Source organism: Aegilops tauschii, chromosome 7 (genome assembly GCF_002575655.3).
Source record: "Aegilops tauschii subsp. strangulata cultivar AL8/78 chromosome 7, Aet v6.0, whole genome shotgun sequence".
Classification (NCBI taxonomy): domain Eukaryota; kingdom Viridiplantae; phylum Streptophyta; class Magnoliopsida; order Poales; family Poaceae; genus Aegilops; species Aegilops tauschii.
In genome coordinates this window covers 205,691,935-205,714,420 of record NC_053041.3, presented here as the reverse complement: position 1 = coordinate 205,714,420, position 22,486 = coordinate 205,691,935, and the positions used below count along the sequence as shown (strand labels likewise).

The window sequence follows — 22,486 nt, the reverse complement described above, 5'->3', positions numbered from 1 at the left end:
GATTAGATTCATGTCTACCAGGCAACTAATATGGAACAAGAACTACAATGTGAAACCACGGTACATACTTCATACCTGATACCTCATACTTCTTTCCTCTTCATTGATTTTCACTCAAGAAAACACGGAAACAGAACACAATTTAGTAGACTTGGAGCTATTGAATATTACATCGGACGAAACCACGGCTCAGTTGCATCTGCTATGGCACCTCATAACGATCTATAACCGTGCAGTGAGATAAGCCAAGCACAAGACAGGTTTACAGATGACCTTGAGAATATGTACAAAAGTTACCCACAGTACAGAGAGATCTTAAGAATGTTATTGTCTGCTGTTGGTCGTGGAGGTGAAGGTGATGTTGGTCAGCGTATCCGTGATGAGATATTAGTAATCCAGGTAAAAGCTAATGCTCCTAAAAAACTATCCACTACCTTTTATTTGTTGCTTCATGAAACTTTTGGGTTGTCATAAAATTTGCTTGTTGGTTTGTAGAGAAATAATGACTGCAAAGGTGGAATTATGGAAGAATGGCACCAGAAACTGCACAACAATACAAGCCCAGATGATGTAGTCATATGCCAGGTAATTGATGTTTGGAGTTCATCATAGCATATTAAAGATTTTGGCTTTGAGGATTTGATCGTTATGTCTCTGTGGGCAGGCGATAATTGATTATATCAAGAGCGATTTCGATATCAACGTTTACTGGGACACCTTGAACAAAAATGGCATAACCAAAGAACGACTGTTGAGCTATGATCGTGCAATTCATTCAGAACCAAAATTCAGGAGTGACCAGAAAGAGGGGTTACTCCGTGATTTGGGCAACTATATGAGAAGCCTGAAGGTATGTAAAATAGCGGTCGTGAAAAAAGAAGGAAAGATAACCTATGTAGCTTGTATATGTGAAATTTGGCTTTTGCAAATGCCTTACTGTAGGAAAAGAATAAACCAACAGGGGAAGCAACCCCTCCAATGTATTCTTAAGTGGTAGGTAGTATTGGAACCCTGGTGCTTGGTGACACAACCTTGTCTGCTTACCATTCAGATGCTCGGTGGTTCCCAAGGTCTTATACAGTAGAAAAATCTTATAAAATTTCGGAAGGCACATATTCTTCTGTTGCTTAGAAATGATTTAGATCAATCCTCAACGGCATATGGGCGATGGTATATGCAGAACATTGCCTTTCTCTGCTAATAGTATAACCTTTTAACTTTCACTTCAGCCAGGTCAACGAAGCCAAGCGTCAGTAGTGGTGCCACTTGCCAGACCTAAAATCCTGTGGGGTCAATTTATTAGAACTCCTTACTATTTTACAGGGTTTTGTATACATTTAAAAAAATGAGAGGCATTTTCAGATGTGGGTCAGTTTTCAGTTTATGACAGCTTACACATAAAATCACCTTTGCTGGGTCCATGGCAACTACTATGAGCTGTGACTATCCTTTTTAACTATTTATTTATTTTATTTTAGTTAGGATTACCTACCTCATATGATTGTGTTTTAATTGGAGAAGTCCTTCCCATGTTGTCCTTTCATCCTTAGTCTGTACCTCGATCCCTTAGGTCATGCTGCTCTGGCTATCCTCCCGGTTCTAGTCATCTCAAATAATCTAGCAATCATTACTTCTGTAGTCAGACAGAGTCAACACATCTCTTCCGATAATGGGCTATTTTCTGGAGCCAAAGAGATGATCAGAAGGATAGTCTTTCATTGAGATTTGAGAGTGTGTTTCCACTTAACATGGCTCTCCATATTCAGCCCTAGCTGCAGCCTCTCCGGCCGAACAGGAAGATAAGATCGTCAAATTATCCTTCATTTGGATTGTTATGTAAGGACTGCCACACACATTGATTCAATCCGGCTTGAATGCAATGTATTATCACGTCCTCTTTCTCTGCTCACCCGTTATCCCCCAGCATGCCATCTCTGACCTAAAGGCTATCCTACCTTGTGGTGAGGAAGCCGGCTTGACGTGGGCAAACCATTTCTCATAGAAACTGGCTATGGCCACAAATCTTAGACAGTAGTACGCTTTCATTGTCGACCTAGACTGGTGACACACTTTCACTAGTCGGAGCCATGCCAAATTTCTATGACGACTATACCGAGCTTATTGATTATGTATGAACTGGGGCAAGTTAGAATTAAAGCCTGATCACTATCTATTACTCCCTCCGATCCATAATAAGTGTCGTAGTTTTGAACTAAGGTTATTTTGGATCGGAGGTAGTATCTATTTTTAGATCCTAGTTGTGCTATTATGGAAAATATATGATGTTGCCATGCTGATCATGATAATTCCACGTCTCCTAGAGGAAGGTTTAACTTGTCAGCCGCATAGCCGATGGCAATTTTCAAAAATAAATATATCATTTTGAGTGGCATTCTTATCCCCGTTCAAGAATAATTAAGTAAAATATCACGCGCCATTTGTTTATCAGTGATCAAATGTTATTCTACTTCTATTTCTTTAGGCTGTGCACTCTGGTGCTGATCTTGAGTCTGCTATTGCGACATGTATGGGATACAAATCAGAGGTAATATTCTCATCAGTGATCACTCTGGTAAAACTAGATACCCGTGCTCGTATCTAATGGAATTAATTGGTTGGGTACAGGGTGAAGGTTTCATGGTTGGTGTTCAAATCAACCCGGTGAATGGTTTATCATCTGGTTTTCCTGTAAAATCCTTACCCTTTTTCTCAACATGTTTACATTTTTTATGTTGTAAATTTATTTTATGGCATTCATTGTGTGACTAGGATTTGCTTCAATTTGTGCTTGACCATGTTGAGGATAAATCAGCAGAGCCACTTCTTGAGGTGAGGATTATTTCTCTATCAAATTATTATGTTCGTTGGAACTAATTGATTTTTGCCTATTTCACCAATTCTGCTGGATTGCCATGTGAATCACGAGTTGCCAATGTTAATTGCTACCTTGCAGGGGTTATTGGAGGCTCGTGTTGAACTACGCCCTTTGCTCACTGGCTCATCTGAACGCTTGAAGGATCTTATCTTTTTGGACATTGCTCTTGATTCTACTTTCAGGACAGCAGTTGAAAGGTCGTATGAGGAGCTGAATGATGCAGCACCGGAGGTTGGTTACACAATTATCGCTTTAGTCATGTCACTACATGTGCTTGTCCGCTAACTATATCTTGTTGTTTCTCATTCAAACATGTTTTCCCCTTGTCCAGAAAATTATGTACTTCATCAGTCTTGTTCTTGAAAATCTTGCCTTGTCCACTGACGACAACGAAGACATCTTATATTGCTTAAAGGTAAATTGATCATCTGTTTCAAGTTTTCTAGAGACAAAATATTTTTCATCTGCATCTAATTTGATATGCATAACCATAATATAGTTATTTTTGTATGTCGGGTGGCTGCTCACAATTTTCCTTTTCTTGTTTTCTGTTTCAACTTATTAGTTATTCTTTGTCTTGTACCTATGGGTATCTCCATTGCTTGTAATGTATTCTTTCTCTTTAGCAATGTCAAGTTTTTGACACCATCTAAAAGTATCAAGTTCAAGTTCAAACTATGTGAACGTCATGAATTCAAAATTACTAGAGGGAGTATTATCTAGAATTATCAGTTATGTGCTATTCTTTTGTTAACAGTTATGTGTGAACTTCATGTTATGATTATCAAGGATGGTGACTTTGTTCTATCGTGTTTCCTGAAGGGATGGAATCGAGCCATGGACATGGTTAAGCAAAAGGATGACCAATGGGCTCTCTACGCTAAAGCATTTCTTGACAGAACCAGACTTGCCCTTGCGAGCAAGGGCGAACAATACTACAATATGATGCAGCCCTCGGCTGAATATCTTGGCTCATTACTCAACGTTGAGGAATGGGCTGTACGTATTTTATGAATTTCAGCTTTATTTATCTATGTTCATATTTTGGCCTCTAGGGACTAGTCATAAATATCATTTTGGCAGGTTGACATCTTCACAGAAGAAGTAATTCGTGGTGGATCAGCTGCCACTTTATCTGCTCTTCTGAACCGATTTGACCCTGTTCTCAGAAATGTCGCACACCTTGGAAGGTAAAATTGTGAATTCCATGGTTGTTATTATATTTTTTACACCACGATTCCGTGTGCATTACCTGTCATTTTGAAATGGTGTCACTTAGCAATTCAGTTTATACATCTTATTGTATTATATTCCTTTACTCTGTGCTTGACGTCCATCTCCTTTTAATAGTTGGCAGGTTATTAGCCCAGTTGAAGTAACAGGTTATATTGTAGTGGTTGATAAGTTGCTTTCTGTTCAAAACAAAACTTATGATAAACCAACAGTCCTTGTGGCAAAGAGTGTCAAGGGAGAGGAAGAAATACCAGATGGTGTTGTTGGCGTGATAACACCTGATATGCCAGATGTTCTGTCTCATGTGTCAGTTCGAGCAAGGAATTGCAAGGTTCTTTTGTCTTCACAAATACATTTCTAGTTTTGAAGATATGTTTCCTCTGTTGATCTAACACGGCCTCACTTCTCTCTATCTAAGGTGTTGTTTGCGACATGCTTTGACCCGAATACCCTGTCTGAATTTCAAGGACATGAAGGGAAGGTGTTTTCCTTCAAAACTACTTCTGCAGATGTCACCTACAGGTAGTTCTTACTATTAGTTATGAATTGCATACATCTGATGAATAGTTTCTTCTGTCAGAGTAGCCCTTTATTTAACACATGTCACATCCATGGAGAATAACTTGGTACAGGGAGGTACTAATTGTTTTTTTCGAAGGCCAACGTCAGTTATGTTAGCAATAGTCAGTAAGATTGATTAGTTTATAGGGCTGGGAAAACCTTCTGCTATATAAGTGACAAGTAGCTAAACACCAGTTGAACTATCGCCATACGATCATATTTCGCGCTTCTTGTTATTCAGTTTTCAACTTTCACCAGTAATATCACAGCCAACCTGGAATCCCTTGGCTTAGTATTTTCTAGTTTACTTGTCTTGATAATCCTCCCTCTATCCTTGATTATATGTCAATCAATTACATCTTGTGTCTACCACTTTGTAGGGAGGTATCGGACAGTGAACTTATGCAGTCAAGTTCTTCAGATGCACAAGGTGGTGAAGCAATACCATCTTTATCATTAGTCAAGAAAAAGTTCCTTGGAAAATATGCAATATCAGCGGAAGAGTTCTCTGATGAAATGGTAATAACAGAATTCTATGCACTACGAAATGTTACTTTCAGAATTAATCAGGAAACAAATTGTTGCTGTTGGATTCCTTCTCTTCTTGCCTTGCACTTTCGGGTACTCACGTTCTGTTGTCAGGTTGGAGCAAAGTCCCGCAACATAGCATACCTGAAAGGAAAAGTACCTTCATGGGTTGGTATCCCAACATCAGTTGCGATACCATTTGGGACCTTTGAGAAGATATTGTCTGATGAGACCAATAAGGTTGGTGGTTCTTGTTTGAAATTAAATAAGTGGATGATAGCATCGTATCACTCGGTTTATACAGTGGTTAGAGAAATCTGTTTCATCTGCCTGTCCAACACAAAAAGTTGCTAGCATAATAATGATTTTTCAATTTATTATTCTCATTCATTGTTATGATGTTATCACAAAAGTACACTTGAAATAAGTAATGATCTTCCAGGCAATGAGCCAACTGATTGTTCCGTCCTTTGATGGCAGGAAGTAGCACAAAACATACAGATGCTGAAGGGCAGACTTGCTCAAGAAGATTTTAGTGCTCTAGGAGAAATCCGGAAAACTGTTCTTAATCTAACTGCTCCAACTCAACCGGTAAGATATAACATTGCAACTAGCTAAATGCTTGTGCTTTGTCAATGGAATTTAATTTTGTTATATACTATTATCAGTTGTTTAAACGCTTGCGCCACGTAGTCCATAAGTTTGTACAAAATAGAAAAAAAATCTCAGAATATACATCAATTGAATCCAACCATATGTATATCCCTCATAAAACGGATGACAAATGTGACGATTCTTAATAACGTAAGAGGTGAACGGGCCACCACCAACTCAGATCTTTAAAAGAGTATAAAGAAACTTAGCGCCTGTTCGGCAGCTCTCCGCGGAGCGGAGCGCGCAGAGCGGCGTTTTATCAGCTCCACAAATTAAAACTGGATTGCCACTCCGCTCCGGCGCGGAGCCGCGGAGCGGAGGGAATCCAAACGCGCCCTTAAGAGGTGAACGGGCCGCCACGTACCCAGATCTTTAGAAGAATTAAGTTAAAGATTTAAAGCCGATAAAGTTTTTTTTAAGGACAGTCCTGACGCAGTGGTGAAGTACTCCCCACTTGTGCCAAGAGGTCCTGGGTTTGACGCGGCCTCTCTGCATTGCACTGTGCAGGGGTAAGGCTCATATAATCCTTCCCCAGACCCCACCTGGTGTGGGAGCTTCTAGCACTGGATCTGTCCTTTAAAGCATTTTTTTGTCAGCGGTAGTAAGAAGTGAGAGAGTGGATACAGTCCCACCACCTGGGCTCAAGTCCTCACTCCTCACGACATAATTTTAGGTTCCTATTTATATTGTCAGGGTTTTCCCCACAGTTTTCTTAAACAAAAAATAAATATAAATTCTATTTGCATTCATTGCAATTTGAAACCTTGTTTATCTCACTTTTTCTCTACTTCCCTTTACAGGTTAAGGAGCTGAAGGAGAAGATGCTAAGCTCCGGAATGCCCTGGCCTGGAGATGAAAGTGACCACCGTTGGGAGCAAGCATGGATGGCAATTAAAAAGGTCTGCTCTCCTGACACTCATACCAGTGAAGGATCCAGAATGCACATCTCTGAGTTTTGATGTCATTAGAAACGCCATGGACTTACCTACATAAATTGGATCTTCTTGGATCATTTGTCCCCAAAGCTTAGATAGATCTATTATAGAGATCAGAGCATTTGATTATGATAAATTAGTGGGTGAGTGAATTCGTTCTGAGTGGGGGATTTCGACATCTCACATAATTTCTATTTTAGGTTTGGGCATCAAAATGGAATGAAAGAGCATACTTTAGTACACGCAAGGTGAAGCTCGATCATGAGTACCTTTCCATGGCTGTTCTTGTACAAGAAATTGTCAACGCAGACTATGCCTTTGTCATTCATACTACGAACCCGTCATCTGGAGATTCTTCTGAGATATATGCTGAAGTGGTGAAAGGACTTGGAGAGACACTTGTGGGAGCTTATCCTGGCCGTGCCATGAGCTTCGTGTGTAAGAAAGATGACCTTGACTCTCCCAAGGTGAGAATATCTTGAGTATCTTAGTTTTTCACATGTTAAATTCTTGCTGAGCTGAATGTAGCGCATTAATAGGTACTGGGTTACCCTAGCAAGCCAATTGGTCTCTTCATAAAGCGGTCAATCATCTTCCGCTCAGACTCTAATGGTGAGGATCTGGAAGGTTACGCTGGAGCAGGGCTGTATGATAGGTTAGTGAAAATCCTTCATGAGACGTGGTTTACCCAAATGCTTAAGAATTCATTTAGCATTACAGCTAAGGAGTGTGCCTGTTTCAGTGTCCCTATGGATGTGGAAGATGAAGTTGTACTCGACTACACGACCGACCCTCTCATCACTGACTCTGGATTCCGGAACTCAATCCTCTCAAGCATTGCACGGGCTGGCCACGCCATCGAGGAGCTCTATGGGTCACCACAGGATGTTGAGGGAGTAGTGAAGGATGGGAAGATCTACGTAGTCCAGACAAGACCACAGATGTAATATGTATGTATACGCGGCTCAAGTTGTAGAGTAGTAGGATATATGGTCCTTGCTGGCATGTATAGTTGTACTCATAGGTGCACAACACATCTACGTTGTTATTTATTTGCATATACGCTCAGAATAAGCTTTGATCACATACTGTATTTCCTAGAGTACCAGAAAGTGTATGTACGATCAGGAATATGACCTTATTAAAACCATTGAGGGGAAATGTTTTGACTTTTGAGCAATCTATATTTACACGTGCAGTTATAATGTAAATATCAGCAGTCTGCTTGCTTTTTGGTCCTCTCCTTTATGCCCAACAGCTAGAAGGTATGAAAAAATCCTGTAAATATCTGTTCTCTGAAAATGACAGCTTCTTGTACTCGTCAGCAGCAAATATCCGAAGAGAGTTTATCCCCAGTTGCCCAGGAGTCACAGCCTCACAGGCACAGGAAGAACAACCTGAGGTGAGAAATGGCAGGGTTCTTCGGCACCTGTGCTGCTTCTGATCACTATTGTTTGCAGCTCAGATCTGGATCAGCTCACCATGAACTGATTAGACCAAACAAGTACAGAAGGACCATGATCAGGTGCTGCAGCACAGCGAAGGGGAAGACAAGAAGGGACTACTTCCAGGTTCTTGGAGTAGCAACTCATTCCACACCTCAGGAGATCAAGGAAGCTTACAGGAAACTCCAGAAGCAACACCATCCTGATATTGCTGGCGACAAGGTGTGCATCCATCTGCCTGTTCTTCGATTTACTCTTCTTTTTGGGTTTGGTTTTTGGTTTCTTAGAAATTCAGGTAAATTGTAAAAAAAAACTCGACAAGGAGCAACTATTTTGTCGTGTTAGATATCAGATCGGTTCTTCCCCTTGCATCGTGGAATCTAAACTGTGAATTGGTATTTTTTTCTGTTCAGGGCCATGACCACGCGCTATTGCTGAATGAGGCGTATGAGGTGTTGATGAGGAGTTCATCCAGGAAAGCTGATGGATTTGGCAAGAGCAGAGGCGGCTTTGGGAGCGGTTACACCGGGGACGGATACAGTTCTTGGAATGGGCCTATCAGGAGCCAGGCTCTCTTCGTGGATGAGAACAAATGCATAGGTACGCAGTACTGATATTTCTGACCAAAGAACACCAGTGCTTCAGAGATACAGGTTGCCGTGTGCAGGATGTAGGGAGTGTGTTCACCATGCTGGGGAGACGTTTGCCATGGACGATGTTCTTGGAAGTGCGCACGTCGAAGTCCAGTTTGGCGACGTGGAGCAGCAGATCCAGGTAGTCCAGATGGTCCGAGTTTCCGACTCAACGTTGGCACTAGTTGAGCTGTTTTAAACACATACAGGCATCTTAATCTGCTGAATATTTTCGACTTGTAATCGCAGGTGGCTGTGGAGTCTTGCCCTGTGAACTGCATCCACTGGGTTGGGAGTGAAGAGCTCCCGGTGCTGGAGTTCATGGCGCGGCCACAGCGCAAGGAAGGGCACGGCGTATTCGGCGGCGGGTGGGAGAGGCCCAAGGACGTGTTCGCGGCGGCCAGGAACTTCGCCAAGAAACTCGAGAGGCAGGAGCAGCAGGAAAGTTCCAGGGGCGCAAACGGTAGTATATCCAGCTGTTTATTCCTACGAATCGAGAACCATGTGAAGTTCAGAGACTGAAAGTTCATGCATGATTTGTACTACAATGTTTGCAGGGGGTGAAGATGTGGAGGCTGAAACGGCAGCGCAGGCCGAAGCGAGACGCCACGCGGGGCAGGAGCTACGGTGGAAGAGTTTGTTCGATGTTTGGAATGGGTTGGGAGACTGGAGGAAATCCGGAACAGACAGGTAGATGTGCAATGGCTAGTCGCTGGTTCGTGATGGTGTGAAGACTGCAACCACACACTGATGTTGTACGACGTGCTGTAATACCTGGGATATAGGAGTAAGATGGAAGATGACACAGAACAACTTTTTTCTTTTTTTTTGAGAATTCTCGCCCCACTTTTTTTATTCAACAAAATGTCCATAGGTACAATGTTTGGATCATGAGGTTTCCCCAACCAAATATGACGTCCTATGTCAGGGTGGACACGGTCCGGTCCGGTCCCTGACCGAGCCTTCGTTTGGACCGGCCGCTGGCGGTCCGGACCGAGCAGGGGAGCGGTCCTGTTTCCGGGGACCGGACCGGCGGCGTCAAAGCCCGGGCCAGACCGAGTGGACCGAATGGACCGGCTAGCACGACCAGCGTCCATGTGTGCGGTTGCTGCGGCGAGGTGGCGTACGTGCGCTACTGCTGCGATGAAGTGGACGACGTGCGCGAGCGCTGACCTGCGCGAGAATTGACTGACAACTGAAAGTTTGACGAAACTGACGAAGTGGATTTTCTGAATCTGACTGTTGGAATACCCCTACAAGACCGGCACTTCTGAATCTGACTGTTGGAATACCCCTACAAGACCGGCTGCACCAACGTGAGATTGTCTCACGTAGCTCTCTCTCTCCGTAACAACTAGTCCTCGTCTCTAGTGCATGAACTGCATGATCTCATGAGCTTATCTAGATGAGTTAGTTACGGAGGTTGTGTTGGCGCAGTGGCCGCACCTGCCGACCTACGTGCTCCTTTTCTCTGTATATCTGTAACACTCGACAGATGAATGAACATAAGAGCTGTTTCTCTCCTGTTATTCCTTCTTTCACTCACGAAACTGACGAAACTGACATGCGCGAGAAATCCCGACGAGCATAGAGGGACTCCTCGAACACCAGCGGCGGCGTCACCTTCAGAGCGTTCGGATGGTGCCCAGTTATTCCTGCTGGTGCCGGCGAGTCGTTCGCCTACCTGGGGCAGCTGGTGGCCAGTGTACATGATGTCTCCATGGCAGGAATTGGTGCCAGTTTGGGGTCGACTCCATGGTCGAGAACTTCAGATCGGCGGCGGTGCACGCATGGCAACGATGGCGAGCGGCGCCAAGAGGCTATGGCGCACTGGGAGGTCAGGAAGGGATGAGAGGGGAAGCGCGGGGACATGATGGTTCACATGGGGGCTGCCGGTGGCCACGACGACGAGGAACGGCGGCGGCGGTGACTACCTTTTCTCGGTCCGATCGAGCGGCTCGGTTAAAGACCGGACCGGACCGACCAGTTTTCCCACCGGTCCTGGACCGTACGGTCCGGTCCTTAACGGGCCATGAGCGGGCTGAAAAGCTTGCTCGTGCCGTCCACCCCGAGTCCTATATCTATATTAGATGTAAACCTGGCCAGATTACGAGCTTTAAAATTAAAGTTCCTGCGCCGGTGAGGACATCTTCACATTGCAGACTTGCAGTAGTGGCAAAACAGTCAAGTTTGTTTAGCGTTGTCCTAAATTATGGACGCTGATAACTCCTACACGTGTGGTGGGAGCAACACCCGCCCACACGCTCTACAACACAAAGATAGCGCCACGTCACCGCATGCATGTATATAAGATTTTTGAATTTTTAGTTTTTAAAATATTTTATCTCTTAAATAAAAATACGATTGAACATCCGTTTTCACCATTAAATCCATCGTGACGAGATCTTCAAAACTAGATCTCATATCAATATGTTTGGACGGCATTTTTTGAGGGGTTAAAAGTTGCCATGTCTATTGCACATGAATTGCCCTGGTGTTTACACTAAAGTTGTCATGATATGTTTCAGCTATTTTTTCTTCTACTTTTAAAAGTAATTTTTGACATATTATAAAACAAGATTAAGAAACTAGACTTGCCATGAACCATAAACTAAAATTGCCATGATACATGCACTTAAAATTGCCATGGTTCATACAAAAAATAATTTTCATGGTCAAAGTACTAGAATTGCCATGGTCAAAATACAAAAATTGCCATGATCTATAAACTAAAATTGACACATGGCAACTTTAGTGTGAACACTATGGCAACTAAAGTGTAAACATCATGGCAACTTTTGGTAAAAAAAATCGTCCAAACATATCAATATGGGATCTAGTTTTGAAGATCTCGTCGAGACGGATTTAATGGTGAAAACGGATTTTTAATTGAATTTTTTAATTAGAAGATAAAACATTTTTAAGCCGAAAACCAAAAAGATTCCCGCTGATGTCATCTGTTTTGACATGGCAAAATGAATGGTAATAGAGGCGTTTGAGCCATGTTGCTTCGTGCCACACGTGTGGGCGTTATCATTTGGGTAAATTATTACTGTTGCTAAGGGGGTTTAAGTTGCACTTCTCTTATCCTTAACCCTAGACGCCATCAATCTCCTCCTATCCCTAACCCTAGTTGCCACCACCTCTCCTCCTATCCTTAACCCTAGCTGCCGCCAAGCCTCCTCCATGCCACCGCCTTGGTCCCCCCTCCTTTCTCCCGTTTGGTGGCTTGTTGGCAGCTAGTGGAGTGGGGTACCCATCCCTTCCATTTTTATTAGTTCTTGTTTCTCCTAGGTTTTTAGTTTTTCTGGCGGTATCAATGAGGTGGTGGCGACAGCGCATTGGAATAAGGTCTCTTTGGCTTCTCCCTACGTTGATGACATTTGGTCAAGCATGGTGTTGTCAGTTTTGTCGGCTCTCTTAAGATCTTGGCACTTAGTGTGTCAATAAAGATAAGCAGTTGGCTGGATCTTTGTGTGGGGACTTTGACCTCTCCTTTCAAGTTACTCTGCGGCATGGCCTGATTTCTCTAACCGCTTGGGTTGATGGTGAAGGATTGCAAGTCTGCTTTGTGTGGGGTGATGCACCAAATGATGCGAAAGTACCTTCCTACACCTGAGCTCTTATGCTCCTGGTGTGAACAGTAAAATAGGAAAATATTTCAAAAAATTCTGAAATTTTTATGTGGCATACTTTAAGAAATGTTTGTTGTGCATGCAAAATTCATCACGAAATCACATTGGTGGAGGTCGTGGCAAAAAAAAAAAATAGAGCTCCAAAATGCGTTTGAAAGTAAGATTTTCATAGTATCGATTTTTGTTTTTTTAGCATGCCTTCCACCAATGTCATTTCATGACGAAATTTTGCATGCACAACAAACATTTCTTAAAGTATGCCACAAAAAAATTTGAGAATTTTTTGAAATGCTTTTCTATTTTATTTATTTTACTGTTCACACTAGGAGCATATGAGCTCAGGTGTAGAAACTCCACGTCCCAAATGATGTTCCTCCATTGCTTAGTAGTAGATCTTGTTTCTAACGGTGGGCGATTATGTAGTCTTTAAAGCTTCGTATGACGATGACGTTTGCAGGTTTCCTTTCCCCCCAACTGGACGTGGGTTTGCTCTAGGGGTCGGACATCCGGGTAGTAAGTCGGACGTACGACTTCGTTAAAAGCCTTATGATGTGATCCCGGGCGTAATCCCAAACAATTAACTAGGGGGCCTTTCATTTGGCTTGATGCCCGAACGTTTGGCTGCTCATCAGCAGCACTCGCATCTTCTTCTTTCTTCCGTCTCCGCTTTTAGGCTTCTCTCTTGGATGGTGTAGGTGTAATCTTGTGCTTGCACTCCTCGTCGGCATGTGTGAAGCTCGACTCAAACCTATATATGCACGAGCGAGGATCAACACCATCCTCGAAGGGTCAAGAAACAAGCGAAAAGGAGAAGATTCACCTTAGTATATGCGATGCATGTGTCGCATGGCGATGGATTGATATGTCTCAAACGTATATGTAATTTTTATTGTTTTATGCTGCTATATTATCATTTTATATACCTTTATTATAATTTTACACCATTTTATATTATTTTTCTGAACTAACATAATAGTTTAGTGCCCAGTGTCAGTGTTTTCTATTTTTTTTTTATTTCGCAGAAAATTCATACTCCCTCCGTTCCACTATATAGTGCTCGTGGTTTCAGGCACGTATACCAATTAATGACTTGGCGCTGGGTTTTGGACGCTGTTACCCCCGCTTGTCTTGCCTCCAGCCCATGTGCGTGTGGGTGTACTTTGTGGTCAGTGGAAAGCCAAACCAACACGCCACCACAAGACCATCACGCCACCGCGGGGATGGCGAAACGCGCAAGATACAGGACTGCGACTTAGCGGCGGCGGGATCCGTGGCTGCGGCGGTGCCCTCGACAACCTCGCCATCTGTCCAGCGCACGCCTACACGTCTCGTCCGCGAGCACCACATGCATCGGCTCCTCGCACACCGCCACCCACGGCTCGCCGTGGCCATCGTACATCACGAAGAAGTCCTGGCAGCTGCTGCCCTTGTCCATTCCTCCACGCGCGATCGGAGAGGATGGCGTCGACGCCGTCCACACCTCGAGCTCCTGCTGCTCCCCCTTCTCCTCTGTCACATGGGAGGTGGCCGTCTCCTCCGGATCTGGGATAGAAGAAGGGGTCGTTGTGACGTCCTCGATTCAATCATACACTAACCATACACGCAAATGTGTATGATCAAGATCAAGGACTCACGGAAAGATATCACAACACAACTCTAGACACAAATAAAATAATACAAGCCTTATATTACAAGCCAGGGGCCTCGAGGGTTCGAATACATCACCTCAAAAACACAAGAGTTAGCGAAAGCAACAATATCTGAGTACAGACATGAGTTAAACAGGGATGCCTTAAGAAGGTTAGCACAAAACAACACGATCGAAGAGGCAAGGCATCCTGCCTGGGAGCCTCCTAACTACTCCTAGTCGTCGGCGGCCTTCACTTAGTAGTAAGCACCCTCGGGGTAGTAGTAGTTGTCGTGGTGGCGTCTGGATCCTGGGCTCCACCATCTGGTTGCGACATCTGAGAAGAATGGAAAGGGGAAAAAGGGGGAGCAAAGCAACCATGAGTACTCATCCAAAGTAGTCGCAAGCAAGGATCTACACTACATATGCATCAGTGTTAATGAAATGGGTAGTATATGTGGACTGAACTGCCGAATTCCAAAAAAGAAGGGGGAAAGCCTAGCCTATCGAAGACTAGCATCTTCAAGCAGCTCCAAGCATCTTGCAGCATCATAAGAGATAAGAGTAGCATAAAGTAAAGTAGTAGTAGTGTTATCAACCTCGGCCAGAGATCCTTTCTCGACTCCCTGCGAGAAAGCAATCCCAGAGCCATACTATCTAGTTATCACCTCAAGTATCCAGTTCGAGTTGTATCGATTGGGATACAACTCCAAGTGTCCGTTACCGTAGGACAGGCTATCGATAGATGTTTTCTTCCCTGCAGGGGTGCACCAACTTACCCACCATGCTCGCTTAACTCCGGCCGGACACACTTTACTGGGTCATGCCCGGCCATGGCCAAACAATACGCCGCAACCCGACCTAGGCTTAATAGAGAGGTCAGCACGCCGGACTAAACCTATGCCCCCAGGGGTCTTGGGCCATCGCCCCGGGAACTCCTGCACGTTGCGTGGGCGGCCGGTGAGCAAACCTAGCTACCTCCTTAAAAAGGCAGGTGCTTACGCAGTCCAACCCGGTGCGCGACACTCAGTCGCATGACGTCTATTAAGCTTCGGATGATGCATACGACGCAGAACGCTATACTATGCCCACGTGATGGTTAGTGCTATCAGGCCAGAGGCCCCTCGGATCAAATATCCAAATCGTAGTAGATTAGGAGCACGCGGTAATGAGCAGAGACTCACGAACCATGTGACCCCGTCGCCCCGTCTCGAGGACTTGCGGCAAGGGCTAAGAATGCCCGGCCACGCCTCGTAAGTATCTCACGGGCACCTTCCAGGTCAACCCGACTCCACATCACTCGCAATTAAGCTCGCGCGGATACCCCTCAGGGCCGACCCATCTTTAGTAACATGGTTCAGTGTAAAGTCATAGTAACCATAGTAACTGTGTGTCTAACACCAAGGGGAACCCCGAGGAACCACCCTCGGTGGATTCCACTCGATATAATCATCAAGGTGAACGTAAGAGGAACCACCCTCGAGGTTCACACTTGAGGGGTTGCACGATAGAGTCGTATCGGAAGTGGTTAAGGAGGAAATCACCCTCGATGACCATGACCAGATAGCTACACTACAGGATTAACATCATAAGTGCTGATGAGGTGTCACCCTCGGCACTCGATAGTAACTCTGCAGAGTCCTACAACTGGGGGGGGGGGTGATGTGCGATGTCGGGGCCTCGACGTCGATCACGTTGATCGAGTCATCAAACATAAAGCGGGGCAACTGGGACAAGGTGGGGGTCACTGATGGGTCTCTAACCAGCCTATACTAAACAGTTCAGGATAAGCAGGTAAGGTACAACAGCAGGTACAAAAATAGGCCATGCATCAGAATAGGAGCAAACAATTACAGTAGCAAAATCTAATGCAAGCATAAGAGAATAGAATGAGCGATATCGGGATGATCAAGGGGGGGGGGGCTTGCCTGGAAGCTCTACTGAAAAGGGAGAAGTGTCGTCGGTGACGTAGTCGATCACAGGGGCAGCATCGGTCTCGGGGTCTACCGGAGAGAAGAGGGAGAAGAAACAGTAAATAGAAGCAAACAGATGCATCACTAAGCATGACATGACGATATGCATAGCTAGGGTGTTCTAACGCAGTACTACACGTTGCAGACAGTGAGGGAAAACGTCCGGAGAGGTTTTCCCGGCGTTTGGCTTTTTTCAGACACACGAAAGAGAGGGGATTGTTCCATGTTCAGCATGCTAGGGGCATGTGACAGATGAACGGACCGCGTATTTGGATTCGTTGATTTTTCTGAGCAACTTTCATGTAGAAAACATTTTCATCCGAGTTACGGTTTATTATCTATGATTTTCTAAAGTTTTAAAAGTTTTCTGAAATTATTTAAATTAACAAAATTAACAGAAAAGGAAAATGACGTCAGCATGACATTGAGATGATGTCAGCAGTCAACAGCCGCACTGTCCAGGTCAAACCTGACCAGCGGGGCCCACATGTCAGCCTCTGTTAATTAACAGAGTTTATATTAAACTAATCTGAGGTTAAATAGCTACTCGGCCCCACATGTCAATCTCTAATTAGTAACTAATTAGGTTTTAATTAATAAAACGTTTGTTAAACTAATTATGCGATGGGGTCCGCATGTCAGCGTCACTGGGCTACCCAGTCAGCATGTTGACTGGGTCAACCCAGTCAACGGGGCCCGTGGGGCCCGACGTCAGTGACCTGGAGGTGGGCCTGGCCGTGCCACGTCGGCGCCGTCGCCGGAGCAACGCCGGCGAGGCGAAACGCGGCGGCGCGACCACAGGGTTTGTGACGCCCGGATAATTAAGCTACAGTAATTCCCTGCTAATGATGCCATGTCATCATGATTACTATTGTTAAACTCGCGTTGGTTCGAATCTGATCCAATATCAAATTTCAAATAAGTCAAACAAATAAAGTTTTCAAATGTCAAATCTAAAATGTTCAAAGTATTGAAAATAATCCCAAAGCATTTATAAAAATGAAACATATATTTTATATAGTATTTAGATGCCCTAAAACATTTAAATGGGGCCAAAGCAGTAATTTAAATGCTTTCCTAAATTATAAAAAAATCCAAAACTTTTCAATTACCCCTCAGACTTTTTTTGTAGCAGTGCTACATAGTGCACTGGTAATTATGTGACAAGTTGCATATTAGAAAGGCCAAAAAGTGGCTAAAGAAAATACGAGACAAGAAAAAGGTGGAAACAGAAAATAGGAATGAATAAAAACTAGAATGCACTGTACACTTAACCGGCCCAGTGAATAGTGTAGCCCAGCCCGACCCCCCTGTTTTCTTCCTCTCCTGTTTACCAGGACTCGGTGGGCGCTGTGTGCTCGTCTGTGGCCATGGATGGCCACGTGCCGAGCATCCGACCCTTCCCGGCGCCTATTTGACCCGTCCTCGACCCCTCTGGAACCCTAACGCCCCCTCTTCCTCACCCATCTCGCGCCGCTCTCTCCTCCTCGCGCAAGGCCGAGCCGCCATCGACATGCCTCACCCCACCCGCGTGCTATCCGTCGTCCTCATGCGCGGGGACGTGCTCCACAGCCCCGCTGTGCTCTGCTACGTCCTCTACGCCGACGAGAACAAGCTGGAGGCCACTCCATCGACGGATCCTTGTCATCATCTACCTCCGCTCCGTCGATCCGCTCCGAACGCCACCACTCCGGCGCCTCTCCGCCCCCCTCGACCTCGCCGCAGACTCCACTGTGAGAAACCGCTTCACCCCCTCGTTTTCCCCCTCGGTTACTTGCTCTAGCCGCCCCGCGCCGTAGTCGTAGCTCCGCCGTAGACCCGCGCCGACCCGAGGCCGCCATGGATGGACCTCACCGCGGCCGTGCCCGCGTCCAGTGCGCCCTTCCCTTGCCCAGGTTGCGCCTTGACCGCGACCCCCCGCGCGCCAGTGCCCCGCGTCTATTGCTTTTGCGGCTGTTAGAGATAATATTTGGGTTACATATGTTTGGTAGTCTAGGATTTGTAATCCATCTCCTACCTTATATCTAGTAGAGGCGTCTTGCCCTCCAAGCCTTGTACTCAATATATACTTGCCCTCGAGGCTCAATAATACATCCATCATATTCCGCAACAATTTATCAATTCTTCTCTCTCCCTTCTAACATGGTATCAGCCTAACCGATCCAAATCCTAGCCGCCGCCGTCGCTTCCGCACCCGTGCGCCGCCCCCGGCGTGGTCGGCCTTCATGACCGCCGCCGGGGGCCGCGCCGCCCGTACGTAGGGTTTGTCCGCTGGTCGTGTAGACCGGCTGCCCTAGAGAGTCTTTGCCCCGAGCCTTGCTCCGGGGTTTTCTCTCTCCCGCCGGTCATCTTGATTTCACGGTTTCTTTTTGGTTTTTTGATCTATTCTTGATCGGTTTGCGTCGCCCATCGCCTCCACTCCACACCGGCACGATCGGCCAGCTTTCATCGACCCGGCGGCCTCGCGCGTCGTCTGCGTGTCTGCCCGCCGGTCGCCCCGACCCGGCGGCCTCGTGCGTCGTCCGCGCGTCTGCCCATCGGTCGCCCCGAACCGGCGGCCTCGCGCCATGCGGCGGGCCTTCACCGCCGCCGTTCGCGCGCCGGCCCGCCCGTCGATCTACGCCGGCCGTCACCGCCCTGCTCCGATCGGGACTCCTGCATCACCCCGACCCAGCGGCCTCGCACCATGCGGCGGCCAATCATAGCCGCCCTGCCGCCCACCGTCGCCGGCTTCATCTCGGACTCCGCCGCTACTACGCCTTCACCGGGTGGCGTCCCCGACCTCGCGCGCGATCGGCTTGATCACCCGCTCGCCGCCGCGATCCGCCTCATCTACGCCACGCGACCGACCTGGCCCGTCGGTTATGCGCGCCTCCGCAGGTCCCGTGAAGATCGTCTCGGAGTTCAGCGTGACCCTCCACCGATCGAGCAACGGGCTGCTGCTGCGTCGCCCCGTCGGGCCGCAGCGCCGATGCCCCGTGGTTCTTCTCCCGGCTGCACTGAACCGCGTCACCACTCGTCGCCCCTTCAGGCCGTAGTGCCGTGGCCCGCGGTCCACCGTTGCTCCGAGGCCGTCCGCTCTAGGTCGTCCCCGTGGCAGCACCGACCCTCGCGCTGCCGCTGCGTCGCCCCGTCGGGCCGTAGCGAGCGTGGCACGCGGTCCACGCTGCCGTCCCGAGGCCGTCCACGCGGTTGCACCGACCCGCGCTCCTCCGCCGCGCCGCCCCTTCAGGCTGTCGTGCCGCGGCCCGCGGTCCCAGCCGCCGCCCCGAGGTCTTCCCGCTGTCGCCTCGACCTGCCTGCCGCCGCCGCGTCGCCCCTTCGGGCCATAGCGGCGCGGCCCGCGGTCCACTCCGCCGTCATCGCGCGTCGACCTCCCGTGGTATGCGTCACACCGTCTTCCTTGGCGCGGGAACGCCACCGTCCACGCCGGTCTTCATCATGCTGTCAGGGTTCCGCGCCTACTTCGAGCACCGCCGCCGCACTCCTAACCTAGCCGCCGCCGCCGTCAGGCCGCCGCTACCGCTCCTCTTTGGCCGCCGCCGCCGCTACCTCCGTAGCCGCCGCAGCCGCCCGTCCACCCCCTTCATCTTCGTCCAACACCAGCCTGTCGCCAGCGTCGCCGTCATCTACCCCGACCGCTTCATCTACTCTGACAACCGCGGGCGACATTGGCCCCGCGCCGATTGGCGCCACAACCGTCGTCGAGTCCTTCTCTGCTGGCCTCTCCGACTTCTTCGACATGGCGTACAGCTCATGCAGGTCCCAGTCTACGCATGCCCGGTGCTGGCAACACCGCCGCGTGCCTTCGTCCACGACGTGTCCCTGGGCCTGGCAAGCCTGGTGCGGCGCTGTGACATCTTAAATTTTGGCCCTTTCTTTTCTTTTGTTCTTCCGAGGTTTTTGCCTGAGTTTTTCTTTTTCGTGGCTTTGTGGTCTGGAAACTGAAGAAGATAAACTCTTCTTTGCTTCCAGAGTGGCTTGTTATTCCCAAATCTTTCCCTAGACCCTGTCATTTTCATCCTAGCCCAAATCCCAATATTCTTTTATTGGGAATATTCCTTTTCTATCAAAGGAGTAACTCAAATTGCCCTAGGTTGTGAAGCAACCTATATTTCCCTCACTCCTAAAATTCCCAAATAATTCTCATAAATTATTTGGGTCATATCTTGATCAAAGATGGCAAAACTTTTCATTGCCATGTTCAAAAATAATCCTCCAATAATTCATTTCCTATTCTGCCCTAAAAGGCACATTGTGAAGCAAATGCCATTTTCATTTTCCCAATTGACCTCAAACTCCTTGGACACCTTTTCCTGTCCATATCATTGCCACATGCCAAAATGCAACCTCATTTGCCTAGTAATTATTTAATTATGATTTTCCAAAGTTTCTACCCAGAAAGAAGCTTTGTGAAGGAGGTATAGGCTAGGCATATCCAAATGCGTTGCTATTTTGCATGATCCTTCATATCATCATATAATAGCGCTCCACCAAAGTAGAGCTCATGTCATGCCTCCATGTGAGCTCAGCTTCAATTCTTAGTTTCTGGTCAAAATTTCAGTGTGTGAAGAAAGTATATTTTATCTTGCTCCATTATGGCTGCCAATTTTTCTAGGCCTTCTAGTACCCATATAACTTCCCACCACCAAGTTGTGGCTCCATCCCTTTGACCATTTGCCCTGTGGAATTTTTCCAAGTTACTGGTCAGAATAAATCTTTCTAAAGCAAGTGCTATTTTGGTTCATCCAAATGGAATGAAACTCCTTGGGCATCTGTATATCTTCAAATCATTGGGCCATAACCATTTGCAGCTCAATTGATGCAACTATGTGAGTGCATCATCCAAATTCCCATTTCTGGCCATTATGGCACTTTCTACAGCAACCACCCTTTAAACTCCTCCTCTTAAGCTGATTTCCTGTGATCGTAGTCACCTTAGTGTATGATCATTACCAGACAAAGATTTTACTGAGTTACCTAGCTGGTGTCCCCACTGCACAGCACAAACACTTGGCTGCTGGTTTGCTTTGGGGCCATCGGCAAATCTCTTCTTTGCCCCTAGATTGATTTATTTCTTCATTTAGACTAAGGTCACTAGGGTCATTCCACGGGATATGGTCGGCCCGGCCAGAACGCGCTGTGTGCACCAGTGCGCGCGGTGACCACCTCTCTGGCGTGCAATGGCCGCATCCAGAATGGCTTCTTGCTTGGGCCCCTCCTCTGCTCGGTGTCTCAGCGAGCACGGGCATGTCCACTGTCTTCCTCTCGTCGTCACCGTTCCCCTGGACCCATCTCCCCCTCCGTCCGCTTCCCCACCGACGCAAGCCGCCGCGCGCCCGCGAGAGCACAGTGGAGCTTTGGATCTTCCCGTCGCCGTCGTCTTCCTCCCTGCGCCCCTTGGCCTCCTCTGCCCCGTGAGAACCTCTACTGTGCCTCCCTCGTCGCCTGCCCACGAGCTCGAGCGCGCGGGCACGCGTCTGCGGCACCGGACACGCGTCCGCGGCGGTGTCAGCTCGGCCTCCCTCGCACCGCCTATAAAAGGCCCTCCCCCGAGCGTTTCGAGCTCACCAGCAGCCTTCCCACACTCCTCTACCCCTCCCCGACCTCTCATTCGAGCTCTAAGAGCTCCTGAGCCCGCCCTTGCCGCCATGGCCGCCGCCTCTGCCCCTCTTCGATTCGGGCAAGCCGAGCCCTTCCCCTCCATTCTGTCCCCACCAATAGCCTCCCCGAAGTCCAGCAACTCGCCCCAACTCCTTTCACCTCGTCGGAGTGCCCCGCAGCCCCGTAGCCAAATCCCACCCGAAGCCCCCTCCGCCGGAGTGCTTGCGGCTCTCAACCCCGCCCTCCTCGAGGTCCGTTCTGTCCTGGAGCGGGTCGGCCTCGTCGCCCTGAGCACGTGGGTAGGTCGAGCGCCGCCTACGGTGGCCGGAGTCACCGGCGATCGTCGTCGGGGCGGCCGGTCTCGCCTCTGCCTCAGCGTGCATCGGGGGAAGAAGAGGAGGAGAGGGAGGAGAGAGAAGGTCAACGCGGGTCCCACCCGTCAGCCGCACGAGGCGCCTACTGACGTGGATAAGTGGACACGCAGTTCCGGTGAGTACGTCTTCATGCGTTGAAAGCGTATTCTCCGGGTGCTTCGGCTGAAAGTACGCTTTCGCGTTAGGAAAGCGTATTTGCTGAAGTACGCCTTCTGTTTTTCTGCCTAAGTCCAGTCTGAAAATCTTTTCATTACAGATGGGTCCCTGGCAGAAAACACCTCATAACTTTTTATCCGTAACTCCAAATGAGGTGAATCCAAAGCCTACTTCTTCGTTTCGTCGATCCCGTTCTGTTTGTTTCATTTTCACTATGGTTTGACACTGTGAAAATGACCTTTTTGCCCTTGCAC

General features: G+C 47.5%; 2 protein-coding genes across 4 annotated transcripts in view; both read left to right on the top strand.

The window, feature by feature from the left end:
* LOC109745072 (alpha-glucan water dikinase, chloroplastic) overlaps positions 1 to 7,947 on the top strand; it is an 11,272-nt gene extending 3,325 nt beyond the window's left edge. For both annotated transcript variants that reach the window (XM_020304207.4, XM_073505918.1), the window contains exons 14-33: positions 1 to 60; positions 237 to 399; positions 496 to 585; positions 665 to 850; positions 2,483 to 2,545; positions 2,626 to 2,688; positions 2,770 to 2,829; positions 2,954 to 3,106; positions 3,207 to 3,290; positions 3,698 to 3,874; positions 3,959 to 4,065; positions 4,226 to 4,439; positions 4,527 to 4,630; positions 5,050 to 5,188; positions 5,312 to 5,437; positions 5,678 to 5,788; positions 6,652 to 6,750; positions 6,987 to 7,253; positions 7,326 to 7,441; positions 7,529 to 7,947. The exon at positions 1 to 60 is cut by the window's left edge and continues 75 nt beyond it. In XM_020304207.4, coding sequence (XP_020159796.1) covers positions 1 to 60; positions 237 to 399; positions 496 to 585; positions 665 to 850; positions 2,483 to 2,545; positions 2,626 to 2,688; positions 2,770 to 2,829; positions 2,954 to 3,106; positions 3,207 to 3,290; positions 3,698 to 3,874; positions 3,959 to 4,065; positions 4,226 to 4,439; positions 4,527 to 4,630; positions 5,050 to 5,188; positions 5,312 to 5,437; positions 5,678 to 5,788; positions 6,652 to 6,750; positions 6,987 to 7,253; positions 7,326 to 7,441; positions 7,529 to 7,733 — 2,587 coding nt within the window. In that variant the 3' untranslated portion in view covers positions 7,734 to 7,947. The remainder of the gene's footprint in view (positions 61 to 236; positions 400 to 495; positions 586 to 664; positions 851 to 2,482; positions 2,546 to 2,625; positions 2,689 to 2,769; positions 2,830 to 2,953; positions 3,107 to 3,206; positions 3,291 to 3,697; positions 3,875 to 3,958; positions 4,066 to 4,225; positions 4,440 to 4,526; positions 4,631 to 5,049; positions 5,189 to 5,311; positions 5,438 to 5,677; positions 5,789 to 6,651; positions 6,751 to 6,986; positions 7,254 to 7,325; positions 7,442 to 7,528) is intronic.
* Positions 7,948 to 8,099: 152 nt separating this feature from the next.
* LOC109745074 (chaperone protein dnaJ C76, chloroplastic) lies at positions 8,100 to 10,392 on the top strand. Of its 2 annotated transcripts, XR_002228444.4 has the most exons (6): positions 8,100 to 8,453; positions 8,645 to 8,831; positions 8,899 to 9,005; positions 9,113 to 9,326; positions 9,421 to 9,650; positions 9,738 to 10,392. XR_002228444.4 is itself a non-coding variant. In XM_020304212.4 (5 exons), exons 1-5 carry the CDS (start codon positions 8,196 to 8,198, stop codon positions 9,555 to 9,557), a joined length of 903 nt encoding a protein of 300 aa, XP_020159801.1. In that variant the 5' UTR covers positions 8,137 to 8,195; the 3' UTR covers positions 9,558 to 9,698. The 2 variants fall into 2 exon arrangements, 1 of the variants encoding a protein (XP_020159801.1); XM_020304212.4 differs by lacking the exon at positions 9,738 to 10,392 and having other exon boundaries at positions 8,137 to 8,453; positions 9,421 to 9,698.
* The last annotated feature ends 12,094 nt before the right edge of the window (positions 10,393 to 22,486 follow it).

What these genes read in the sequence shown, in the direction of transcription:
- LOC109745074 (XM_020304212.4), top strand. Translation starts at nt 8,196, where the DNA reads ATGGCAGGGTTCTTCGGCACCTGTGCTGCTTCTGATCACTATTGTTTG. An exon ending in GGATGAGAACAAATGCATAG is followed by an intron (nt 8,832 to 8,898) that starts GTACGCAGTACT and finishes TGCCGTGTGCAG; the next exon opens with GATGTAGGGAGTGTGTTCAC. An exon ending in ACGTGGAGCAGCAGATCCAG is followed by an intron (nt 9,006 to 9,112) that starts GTAGTCCAGATG and finishes TTGTAATCGCAG; the next exon opens with GTGGCTGTGGAGTCTTGCCC.